The 14,335-nt window shown below is 23.3% G+C and overlaps 1 protein-coding gene across 1 annotated transcript; it reads left to right on the top strand.

Moving 5' to 3' along the window:
- Positions 1-12,264: 12,264 nt before the first annotated feature.
- Positions 12,265-13,632, top strand: LOC127249004 (protein FANTASTIC FOUR 4-like). The gene has a single exon (XM_051271594.1). The coding sequence runs from the start codon at positions 12,514-12,516 to the stop codon at positions 13,348-13,350; it is 837 nt and encodes a 278-aa protein (XP_051127551.1). The 5' UTR covers positions 12,265-12,513; the 3' UTR covers positions 13,351-13,632.
- The last annotated feature ends 703 nt before the right edge of the window (positions 13,633-14,335 follow it).

The raw sequence follows: 14,335 nt of genomic DNA, 5'->3' as shown, positions 1-14,335 counted from the left end.
TTGGATTATTTTTTTTTTAAAATTTGGTTTCATTTCACTATATAATACTATCTCCGTCTCACATACTGTGTCTACTAAATTGTAGATACGGTATTTTATGAATGGTGTAATTAGTAGATAATTAAGAATGTATTAGTGAAAATAATTATCCTATAATATAAATAATTATAAATTAAGATTAAAATAAGTAATTAGTTTAATTAAAAATTTAAAAAAATTAAAATGAGATAAAAGTGTGTAATTATTTTCCAAAAAAAGAAAGTGACATGATATGTGGACAGACATAAATGGCAACGTGGACATGATATGTGTGACGGAGGGAGTAATTTTTTTTTAATATATTAAATTAAACATATTATATATATATTTTTAATTTTGTATGTGTTATTTTGTATTCTTTATTTTTAAATAAAGAATAAAGAATGTCTCCCTCATGGATCAAGACCAAAATTTACGTTTATTTTAATTATTTTTTAATTATGATTCTCTACCTAATGTTTCGGCTGATTTTGGTGTAATCTCATTTTATATTTTATTAATTATAATTTTAAAACTTAAAAAAAAAGTTTCAATAACATTAATTTACATCGATTTTTTTTAAATACATTATATGTTTATTTTATCTCATAAAATATAGTATTTTAAAAAAAAAAAAACTTAGTTTTTTATTATTTTTAAAATTTTATAAAAATTTTAAAACTCTTAAGAATTTTATTTAAATGGAACTTTAATTTTTTATAGATATAATTTTTATAAAAAAATAATACTCTTTCCGTCCCTTAATAAGGTATCTATTTGTTTTTCTACGTCATTGTAATTAACATTAAAAATATAATTATATTAATATTATAAGACACTAATAAAAATGATTTTGTCATTTTTTTTTAATTTGTAATACGTTTTGATATAATAATTAATACTCAAATATTATCGTGAAAAAATAAATAAATATTTAATTACGGGAGGGGGAGTATAATTTTATAGAAAATTATAAAAATTATATAATAAAAAATTGATTTAAAAAAATATCTTCACCTATTTTTTTAAAAATGAATAATTATAATAGATGAAGGTATGTAACTTTTCGATAATATAAAATATGCATAATTTAAAATATATTTCGGGCTTTGAAATTAAATAATACAAGTGAAGAATAAGTTACTAATAATAGAAAGTAAAAGGAGGCACTAACATGATGCACCTCTAAAAAGATATATATATGCTTAAACCCATAAAAGGCTATAGAATATAAAATTAATAATATAAAAATTAAATAGTAAAATTATGTAAAAAAAAGTAATTTTTATTGAATACAACAAATAATGTTTAACAATTAGATATGGGATATGTTCATTTTGGGTATAGATTTTTTTTAAAAAATTTATTAGATGTGAAAAAATATATTCATTATATAAAAATAATACTAGTATATATATATATATTGTTATGAAATAAGGTCGATTCATTTTTACATGTAGATTTTTGTTTAATATTAATATTATATTATAGGTAGTACAAATTAAAAATTTCAAATTTCAAATATTCTTATTAGTATTATATAATATAAAAATAATGATATATGTATAATATGCTGTAAAAATATTTTTAATATTTAATAGGTAAGATAATACTAAAATAAAATGAATATTTTGTTTTGAAATAAACAGAAGAAACCAATGAAGTATTTTACGTTGAATTAACATTTTTTTAAATAGATAGAGTATATGTTACGACAATGTATGTATACATTTTTTTATTTTTTTTTTTGTAATATGTCAAAAAATATTAAGTACCATAATAATAATAATAATAATACTCTCTCCGTCCCATTTTTCATTTTCGTTCGTCCCAAAAACAAGGTTATCATTTTCTAATTTAGTAATAGTACTATCTACATATCATAATAAATACCCTTCAAACTTACACTATGTTACACAAATGTCATTACTTTTATATTACACAATACTAATAGGGATATTTTCGTCTTTTTCACTATAACCCATTATAATACTAATATTCAAAAATCTATGTGCAAAAAGTAAACGACAACCTTAGATCGGGACGGAGGGAGTAACAAGATACCATAATATAATAAATCAATTACTACAAATCCTATGTTAATATAATTATATGTAGTCAGTATTGTATTGAATTTTGTATACCAATATACAAACTGCAGTCCAACCCACAAGATGGTTTATTTGATTTTTTTTATTATTATTTAAATTTTAAATGTTTTATTTAATATCTATTTTAAATTTAAAATAATACATCTAATTACTATTTTACTCTAATTAAAAAAAAATAAAAAAATAACCCTCATGTAGTATCCAAAATTCACTGCAAAATAAACAAACATGGGTTTAGATTTTGTTTGATTTTGATTTCAAATTAAAAAGTATCAATATTCAGTTAGTACTATTCCTAATAAAAATTATTATTTTCTCATAAAATATTTTTATCAAAATACTAATTAAAATGAAAATTCAAACTTAAATCAATTTTATTTTATTTTTAAAACCCCTTAATTTATGGTCAATTTAACTAGGACCACATTTTAATAAATAATTATTTAATTAATTGGAACATACATATTTCTATAATAATCCCATAAAAATCATTGTGATGGATTATTTTATTTCACCAATAATTACTATTCTTTTTGTTTTTATTAATTATGTCATTTTGTTTAGACAAATAGACTAAAAAAATAATAATATTTTAATATAAAAATTAGATATATAATAATAAAGTGATGATATTATAGAAATTTTATTAAAGAATTTTAAAAAATAATGTGATAGTTGAAAAAAAATAATGATAAATTGATTATTATTTATCAATGTAAAAATTAATTAGTACTGTGCACATAAAAAATATATTATCTGTACATAACTCGAAGTAGTACAACATGTGCTATATAAGTTGTTATTATATGTTGTCAATTCATATTTTATATACATATTATATTAATATATATATATATATATTTTTATGATGATCTGATAATCGTAATATGTACTTTGTGATTATTGTCATATGTTGTCACATTATATGCTGCATTTTTGTTATATTACCATACATAATGTATTTTCGATTTTATATACTCCTTCCGTCCAAATATAATAGTCTTGTTTACCATTTTTGTCCGTCCCAAAACAATAGTCTCATTTCCGTAAATAACTATATCACTATAAAACTACCCTTACCTTTTCATTATTATTACACAATTGCCACTACTTTTTACACTAATACACTCACAAGAGCAAAAAAAAATTTTACCCGTACTTTTTATTCACTACCAATATAATATCAATATTCTTTAAATCTTGTGTCAAACACAACCCAGACTATGGTTCTTGGGCGGATGGAGTATTATATACGTGATAAATAAATGAAGACTCAAAAGTTGTATTATCTTTCATAATGAAAATAGGGACTTATAAATAGACATAATGTACAAATTCGATATACTTAAACCTAATGGATAAAACTAAAACATAAAACAACTAAATCCAATCTAAAATCAAATAACTAAAATCTCTCAATATCGTTGCGGTCTCCTCCGCAAATATATACTACATTTGTCCAACTTTAAGGATCTCATTTACTTTTTACGTGTTAATATTTGAATATTAATTATTATATCAAAATGTAGTACAAATTAAAAAAAAATTACAAAAATACTTCAATTAGTGTCTTATAATACGAATAGAAGGATATTTGTACAAAAAAATCAACAAATATAAAGATATTTTTAATGTTAAATATAATAAAACAAAATTTAAATGTGACCCTTAGAGCCGGACATATGAAGTATTTTAGTTTAGCCCCGAGCCCACTAATATATATATTTTTGGACTTATTTTCGTAATACAATTTTATAATTTTCCCTCAAATTCTAACACGGTATCAAAAGAGTTTTTGGATAAAACTAAATTTAAATCTAAATTTAATAAATTTAAAATTTAATAACTAAAATATCTCAATAATATACTTAGGAATTTATATTCCGATGTCAATATAATGTTGATTAATCTTAATCGATACTGTAAGTGCAGTCAAACATCATTTATAGTATAATTTACAAAATCCAATCAAGAATAGCATAAGTGACTACTTTCTAAAAAAAGAAAGAAAAAATCTTTTGATCAAATTGATGACCACCTTTACTTTCACAAACTCTTATTCCCTCCCAATGGCTAAAAACTTTGCTAATATTTAATAATAAATAGTATAATTTATTTGATTTTGATTTGAAATAAAATATTGATTTGATTTTTTATTTAAAATATATTTTTATATATATAATTTTTATAAATAATAATAAAAAATATATTTTTATTGAAAATAATACAGATAATAATGTAAATTAAATGAAAATACAATACAACTTATAATTTTAGTCTAAGTAAGCAATATTAATTATTATTATTATTTTTATTTTTAAATAACCCAGGTATTTAAACTGCCATATATATCACTCATTGTGTAATAATTAATGTTTTTAATGTAGTGACTTAAAATATATTTTATTTAAATAATGTATTTATTCAGACTCGGTGTATTTATTTTACTATTTTGAGTTGTACATAACTAAATATATTTATTATGTAATTTAATAAGTATTCCACTACACAAAAAAAATAATAATAAAAAAGATACCATTGCATTTCAATTAAATTATCAATACCTCACTATTTTAATTTAATTTTGTAATTTGTTGTACTTTCAAAAGGATATTCCAATCAATATATTCTTAGGTATTGCCTAAAATTCATATATATATATATATATATATTTTTTTTTTTCAAAACAGATGTTTATTAATAAGTAGCAAAAATTCATAAAATATTAATATTATAAAATAAAATAGATACATATAAAATGAAGACATGATATAAATAAGTATGGAACTAAAAAAAAAATATGAATCTATTAAAGAAAAATTGCCTATTTTGTTAAAAAGGAAAAATTGTGAGTCATTAATAATTTCTATTTATATCTTATTTTAATAAGAAATATATTTATATATATTCAATACTTCACTTTTTATAAAAATAATTTTTTATTAATCATGTATACTATATGTATTGGTTTTATTCGAATATATTTTATTGAGATGAGATTTTTGAACTATTTAAAAATATATTTTCACAAGTAAATATTAGTTATATAGTATTATATTTCTTCCGTAACATGTGTTGTGTACTATAGATATGGGATTTAAAGAGTGATGTAATTAGTAAATATTAAGAAAATAAATTATTAAAAATATTAAAAATTAATATGACTAATTAATTTAATTAAGATTAAAAAAATAATAAATTAGAAATTTTAAAATATATAATTTTTTCCACAAAATAAAGGAGATATATGATGTGACATGAACTAATACGACAATACGAACATAAAAGATTAGGCTGAAAGAAGTATGTAATTAAATAATTCAATTAATTAATTAATTAAAATTGCAATAAAATAGTACTCCCTCCATTTTTTGTTTAGGCACAGAGTTTATGTATTGTGTAATTAGTAAATAATTAACAAAATGTATTAATGAAAATAATTATAATTTAATAAAAGTAATTATAAATTAAGATTAAAATGACTAAATAGTTTAATTAAATAAAAACATTATAAATTATAAATTTTAAAATATAAGTAAAATGTATAATTATATTTAAAAAAATGTAAAAATAAATTATATGGACAGACAAAAATAAAAATATAAAACAAATTAAGTGAAATTTACGAGAGAAGAAAAAATGATGAGATGGTAGCTTAGCTATATATAGAAATTGGTTAAAAATACACAAGGCAGCACCAAAATTTATGGTTCTGTTTTTTATTTACCAAAGCGCTTGTAAATCAGTGCAAAGGCATAACTGTATGGATCGGATATCTATTAATAAGGCCTGCCAGCCTTCTCACACTTTCCATGTTTCCATTTTTAATTTATTTTTTTTATTTTTATTCTGCACAAATGGATAATTCAAGCCTATATATTATTATTATTATTATTATTATTATTATTATTATTATTATTATTATTATTTTGCAGAATCGTAAATGTGATTGTGCTAAATAATGCAATTTAGTATTGATATTGAATTTTTTTATTGTGACATCAATATTAATTTTTATAAAAACTATTATTTTATGTAATGAAATATTGCATTGAACCTACTATATAAATAAATGAATCATTAAGTAAACACATCTGGATATTTTTTTAAAAAATAGTACTGGCAAATAAATTAGTTAAATCTTTGTACTCGTCTTTACAACTATATTATAAAAACATTCTCGAAAATTAAGGTTTGTATTTCATATTCGTATTGTAAGAGCATCTCCAATCGAACGCTATTTTTTTTGGCATTGCCTTCTATTTTTTTTTAATTTTTTTTAAAATTTTTTAAATTTTAACTTTTAAATTTATTTTTTATCTTTCTATTTTTTTTTTTAAAAAAAATTATTTTAAATTATAAAAGAAAATTGTTTAAAATAATAGAAAATATTGAATATTTGAAGAATGATAGTGAAAAATAGAATTATGGTTTGAGTGAAATTACCGTAGCAACTGCATATTTAGAGTTAAAACTGAATAAATAAAGTTGATGAGTTGGAGATGACCTAATACGTTAAAATCTACTATACAATTTCTCGTCATTTATGAAATTTTTACCCATGATTTTTACTTATTTTGCACTTTTTATTTTGGTATGCTTATGATTGAATTTATTGAAAATTTCACTAAAAGTTAATATAATATTGTAAACTTAGATTTTTTAAAAATATACTTATATATATATGTGTGTAATGTCGAACAAAAATTTCAAAATGATTAATGAGAATTGGTCGAAAATTCAAAATATAAGTTTGAATATTTGCTATAATAATTATTAGGTAATGGATAGTTGGTGCATTGCACCATAACTATATATATATATATACATATATTCCTCTGCCAGAAAATTTCAATATGAACAATATAAATTCACATATATATTTTTTTTAAAAAAAAAAAAACAAATAGTATAATATTATCTACTTAAAAAATATTAAACTAAATATTTTATTATTTTTGAAAAAATTTCAAAATTATAAAATTAAAAAAATATCTAAGCTATAAAAGCAATAATAATATTAAAAAAAAGAATGAATAAAGGCATGCAATAAGCCGACACACCAACAAAAGTTTGCCCTTAGTGGAGTATGATTTCATTCATTAATTATTATTATTATTATTATTTATTTATTTTTACCTAAAATCTTTTCAGTTGCTGGTTGTCCGTACGGGGACAATTAGACGTCACCTTTGTGGAATTATAATACTACTATCATTAAAGGGTCCATGACACCTAATATTTTTCAATAATATTTAAATAAATATATTGAAAATTTGAAAAAATAAAAATAAAAATTTATGTATATATATATTATATTATAATTTTATCTTAAAAAAATTACATCAACTATTATCTAAAATATATTTTATGATCTATTGGAATTTAGTTTAGGTTTTTTATGCAATCGTTGCAATTTATATATATATATATATTTTATCATATAAAATATTGAATATTTTGATGCAGTTTCTTAGGTCTTATTACTTTGGTTTTTTATTTTTATTATTTTATCCTTTATTTTTAGTTAAAATCTTGCAATTTGTAATTAGAATGATAAAAAAAAAAAAAAATTCTCAAATAATAATAATAATAATCGAAAATGTAGTGTAGATGTAGTATTTTATTTCATATTTTCAACCAATTTTTTTTTTAAAAAAAATAATTCTACCTTCTCATATAAAAAGATATATTTATTATATATATATTATATTCTATGTGAAATTATTTATCATAATAATTTTGAAGTTATAATAAATTGGCAAAATATTAATTATATATATTTAATTAATAAAAAAGATAAACATGTACACCTGTAGACTGTCCTCTACATGTGCATGCACCGTATTATACTTATTATTGGTCTCTCCATATATATAAAATTATAATAATTATTTAATTAAATAAATTTTAATCTAATTTGAGCACGTCTCAATTTAAAAAATAAAAATAAAAAAGTTACTTATGAAACAAATAAACAAATCACTCCCTCAAATATTTTCCATTTCCTAAAATTAGAAAAATAAAAATATAAAAAAATAATCAATTTTAATTAATGCGAAGAGCCATCCCTAGCCTCCAGCACGTCAATTTACAGAACTACCCTCAACGCGCCTCAAACGAAATGACAAAACTGCCCTCGTTCATCGCTACCTACTCCTCCGAACGAGGACAGTTCGGTCAATTCGCATGAAAGGTCAAGCCTGTTACAGTAATTTCATAGACCGGAAATTTCAAAGCTTGTGGGCTGTGATGTCCCCCTCAGAAAAAAATTGGATTTTGACCCCTAACACCACATGAAACATCCACTTAAAATTATTTTTGTGGTTTTCGTTCTATAATCGATCAATAAAAATTTAAATAAAAATAAAATAAAAAAATAGATAGAATAAATTAAATTAAATTAAATTTTGGTGCATAAGTCGCTGTCCGAAATCGAATAATTGAAGGGAAAATCATTAATTTGTTTTGGTGACAAAAAGTTCGCTTGTCCTTTCCTCGAGTGAGTAAAATATGCATACGTATAAAGGGGTAGATATTGACTGCCTCAAATTTTTATAACATAAAAGTATAAAACACATTCCATTAATTTTATAATATAATATTTCCTCCGTCCGACTCTAACGATCTCATTTACCTATTATACTTAACATTAAAAATATATTTATCTTTATATAATTTTTTGTACAAATGTCACTATAATAGCATTATAAGACACTAATATAAGTATTTTTTACCATTTTCTTTTAATTTGAACTACATTTTGATACAATAATTAAGTATTAAAATATCAACACGTAAAAAGTAAATGAGACCCTTAAAGCCATACAAAAATAATATATTTTTCGTGTTACAAATTAATTTTCATATTAAATATATATATATTCTCTTTTAAAGAATAGTTCTTTGATTTTCGATAGGTAAAAAGTAAAGTAGAATTACTATAAAAAAATTACTAAAGAATCAATATAAATATAAGTAGTAAAAATTAATTATTCTTTATTGAAATAAAGATAATAAAATTATAAACGGATAAAATTATTTATTATAATTAGATTGTGTATAAATTTAACGGACAAAAAAAAATCGACATAATTATAAGAGACGAAATAAGTATTATTTTATTTTAAAAAATATCACATTCAGTCATTATTTAAATACAAAATACAAACACACCCTATGTGTGTGTGTTTTTTTTTTTAACAATACAATAGTTAAATATAATATTATGTTTAAAATAGTATTATAATAAAAAATTTAAATCTTCTTCTTTTTTAACACCTATAAAAATCAATTATCAACTAATTATTTAATTAAGACTGTAGTTACGCTGTTGATCGGGATTAATCAACAGCACATAACATATAAACTAACATTACAAATGTATATTAATGTAATATAAACATAGTATATGAACAAAAAATATATGAAAATATAACATATAATATCGTTGATCTTAGTATAAAAAGTATGCTGACACAATATATGAATAAAAAAATGAATTGACAATACATATTAATAACCTACATAGCATATGTTGTATTAATTCAAATCATATACTGGCATTTGATTAAATATAATTGAATAAAATGATAATAATATAATTTTTTCTTTAGCTAATATAGATTATATGTATTTTTTTAAAAAAGAAATGTGATCTTACTATAAATTACAAATATTCTAAATTTTATATTCCCTCCGCCCATAAGAAGGATATTATTTTCTAATTTTTATCCATCCCAAAATAAGGGTACCATTTTCTAATTTAGTAATTGTACTACCAACTTAACATAATAAATACTTTTACAACGCACAATATATTACACAAATGTTATCATTTTTATAACACACCATATTAATAGGGGCATTTTCGTCTTTTTTATTTAAATCAATATAATTACATCAACTTAATATATAGTGTGCATAAAAAATAATTTTAAAACGCATCTTTCAGGTAACGTATGCAGTATTGCTGTTAATACATTGGTTGAAGTTGAAGTGGACAAGAATTAATATATTACATTTGCTTATTATTTTTATATTTTTTACACAATTTTTTATATTTCACATATAAAAAATAAAAAAAAAATCAAATAAAAACACAAAATGGAATAGACATAGATCCAAGTTGGTTAATTTACCTTAATTGGATCGAATTAGTTCTGACGGGGTGTCACATTTGGGACAATATATATATATATATATGTGTGTGTATGTATTTTATAGATAGCTATCTTCATCAGAACAGCTATTATATGCACATGAGAGCGAGCAGTGGGGAGAAACCAGACTTTGCTGATAATTCAAGTTTCAATTCATTATGGAAATCATTGAATCCACATAATTTTTTTTTTTTTAATTTTTTATTTATTATATCGAATCAAAATTATTTAAAATTTATTTCATTAATAATGGCTATGTTGTTTATATATATATATATATATATATATAAGAAATTATAAAAATAAAAATACGGTAATATATGGAGACTATAAATGAGTGTTGATTGTAGGAATATTCCACCTCTACTGAATGTATTGTCATTGGATTCTTCTAATTTGAATGCTATGTTATTTATTAATCAATATAATATTATTTAATTGATTGTAGCATAAAATATATTTAATTTGTATATCAAATATTAAAAAAACTTAAAAAAAAAGTATAATTTACTTATATATCAATATTTTATATTAATCAATACATAAAGGTTCATATCATCAAATATATTATATACATAATATGTATAAAACGAAATATATATTTATGATTTGTTCAAACTATTTTTTTCTTTTATTATCAAATTCAAGAATTATTATTTTTTTTAATTTGAAATTTCCAATATTAAGTATACAAAATTAAAAACAAAAGTATATGTGAACATGCAATATGGGGAAAAAATATTAATAATATATCTCATTACATACTTTTTTCTAAAATACATTATAAAAGTTTTTTATACTATATTTAATTTAACATAATATATAAAAGATAAACTTTAAATTCTCAAAAAAAATGTACATTAACTATAGAGTTTATGGGTTTGTCCACTATTTTTTAATCAATATATATATTTTTTTATATTAAATATAAAAATTTTTTGGTGATAATATAGAAATATAATATTCGGGTTTGAATTATTAATTTTTGTGAATGAATAAAATAATATATATTATACATAAAAAGTTCATAATACTATTCTTACGATACAAATGTAGTATTATTTATTAAAATTTGTATGGAAAAAATATATATATATATTTAATTTTCTCCATCCGATTAAAAAGTTGACGTTTACTTTTTACACATAATTTTTTTAATATTAATATTAATATTAGATTAAGTTGTAATTAATAGGACAAAAATATCATATTAGTATTATATAATATAAAAGTAACAACATTTGTGTAATATATTGTAAATTGAAAAGATATTAAGAGTTTGTTCACACAAATTTTTTTTCCGACACGATTTCTAATATATATATTTTATTCTCACACAAAAGTCAGGATTCAACATAAAATATTATTTTTTATATTATCGACATAATTCTCTATACTTCACATCAAAATAAAAATTTCAAATCAAAATACTAAACAAACAAACTCTTAGTATTAAATAAATAGTATAATTACTAAATTAAAAATAATAATTTTTTTTAGACGAACGAAAATAGAAAATAACAACATTTCAATTGGCCGGATAAATTATTACTCCATTCGTTTCAGATATTTTGTCCGCTTTACTAGAGAAATTTAGGAGGAGTATAATTAGTAAATAATTAAAAATATAGTATTAGTGAAAATAATTATCCTATAACAAAATATAATTATAAATTAATATTAAGATAATTTATTAGTATAATTAAAATTAAAAAAATTATAAATTAAACTTTTTAAAATAAGATTAAAATATATAATTTTTTTTAAAAAAAAATTGACAAAATAAGTGGGCAGACGAAAATAAAAAAATAAACATGAAAAATGGACAGAGAAATATTATTTAATTTATTTCAAAATTCTTTTGTAGCTACTTAGACAAACGGATATATGTACATTTAAATTTATTTTTGTCTTAAAATTTTTGTTATGATAATTTTGTGTAGCCCTATATCTATCTATCTGTGTAGATGTCAGAAGAGTGTGATTACTATAATCCCAAGTTGTGCAAAAAGCAAGATCTCCCACACACCACTTTTTGCACACTACAAATTCAGCTCAGCTCACCTCCCATTCCTTCCCATCCCATCCTCATCGATTCTCTCTCTCCAATCCATATATATCATCATCCTCTTCTTTCTCACTCTAAAATCTAAATTCATATATATATATATATAATCGTGAGAATTTGATAGATATTTTAATTAATATTATTATTGTTAACTATGTCAACAATAGTTCGCCAGAATTTTCTGACCGAAACGACGACGTTGAACCTCAAATTGGCGGCGGATTTTGACGGCGATCACTCCTTGGAATTCGGAAACTGGGGTTTTCTCCGAACCGACGATAATTGCCCTAATTCAAACAACGTTAAATTCCTCGAGAGGCGTTATTCCCACCCGTTGGACAGGAAAACGACGTCGTTTTCCGCTATGTCTTTCGACCTCTGCACCGAGAATTTGGGAAGCGAGACCGGCTCTGACGTCATCGCCGACGACCCCAGCATTTTCTCTACATCGCCGCCGCCGTCGCCGCCGCTCAGCCCGCCGGCTCCGCCGTGTGAAGATTCTTCGGCTGGGAGGGAGCCGCCGAATTCGCGCCGGCTCGGCGGGAGGGAATTCCCGCCGCCGCTGACGACGATGAGCGGCTCCAGCTCGCTGCAGGTGCGGCGGCGCGCCGCCGAGGGCGGGCGGCTGATCATCGAGGCGGTGGAGACGCCGTTCAGGAATTCGTATCTGCAGGCGGAGAGGAGCGGCGGGAGGCTCCGGCTCTGCTTCTTGACCGGCGCCGATGCGGCGGAGCCGCCGTGCACCGCCTCCGGCGACGACGAGCCGGAGGATGACGGCGTAGAAAACGGCGGCGAAACGGCGGCGGCGCGCCAAATCGAAGGTTCTGGAATCGAATTGGAATCAGACAAGGAGGAATTCGAGGGAGAAATGAATTATGACATCGCCGGAATTTGTCAATTTCGGGCGCCGAGGAGGTGCAAAGAGGGCGGAAATGGACGGCACGGATTGTGCTGTAATTGGAAGCCTCCCCTGTGGGTCGCCACATCGTAAAATAACCCTGATCATTTTCAGCCGTTGGATTTAAATCTCATCTCATCACATCCGTCTACCTATTTTTCAATCCACAAATTTATGTGTTTTTTTTTTTAACCGATCTTTTGTTGTTAAAATTATTATTATTTTAATTTGGTGGAGTCAAATTTGTAGGGCGTGTTTGGCTAATTTTTCCGGTTACTGGTTTCTGAACATGAATGTTCGTCTTAACATTCCACAGCCAAACACTGCCTGAGAAGATTTCACTTGAGTATATACATATTTCAATTTAAATTGCAACGGTTAATTGGAACACGAATTTTTAGTTGAATGAATGGTTTCTGGAAAAAAGAAGGAAAAATTTTAAAATTAAAAATATATTTGATGTAATATTTTTTAAAAAATTAACTATTAAAATTTTCAAATTTACTGTGTAGACAGAGAAATTAAAAGAATTGTATCATTTTCGTAATTAAAGTGAATTATGGTGGACTATAATTTAAATATACATATTCCCATAATAATTACACAAAGACTTGCATACTTATAATTACATAAAAGACTTGGGTTTAGGCTCTCTATGTTGCGAAATTGAACTTGGTTGTAATAAAATTAAAACCCAAGATCGTTATTGGCTGTTGACCTTTTTGAAATTTAGGCTCAAAGATAATCGAACATTAAATCTGAAATCATAGAAATATTTATAAAGAAATAGAATATTATGAAATCAAAACAAATTTGAATCTTACAAATTCAAAACAATTTTTTAAAAAAAAATTAAAAAAATAAAATAAAATTTGCGTGTCCGCCAGGTGTCGCTGACTTGGCGGACACGTGGCCTCCGGCGAGCCACAGGTGTCTCCGACGCGGGAGGATTAAAACAATAAAAAATTTATACTTATTGAACTAGTTTGCGACATGCTCCACGACTAAAATGATAAGGATGTCCAGTTATGGACTAAAAAACAGTTTATCTTTTTTTTTTAATATAAAATTAGTTTTT

The sequence above is a fragment of the Andrographis paniculata genome, unplaced genomic scaffold (assembly GCF_009805555.1).
Source record: "Andrographis paniculata isolate CXL003 unplaced genomic scaffold, ASM980555v1 Contig35END, whole genome shotgun sequence".
Classification (NCBI taxonomy): Eukaryota; Viridiplantae; Streptophyta; class Magnoliopsida; order Lamiales; family Acanthaceae; genus Andrographis; species Andrographis paniculata.
This window is presented reverse-complemented; position numbering and strand designations above follow the sequence as displayed.

What these genes read in the sequence shown, in the direction of transcription:
- LOC127249004 (XM_051271594.1), top strand. Translation starts at nt 12,514, where the DNA reads ATGTCAACAATAGTTCGCCAGAATTTTCTGACCGAAACGACGACGTTG.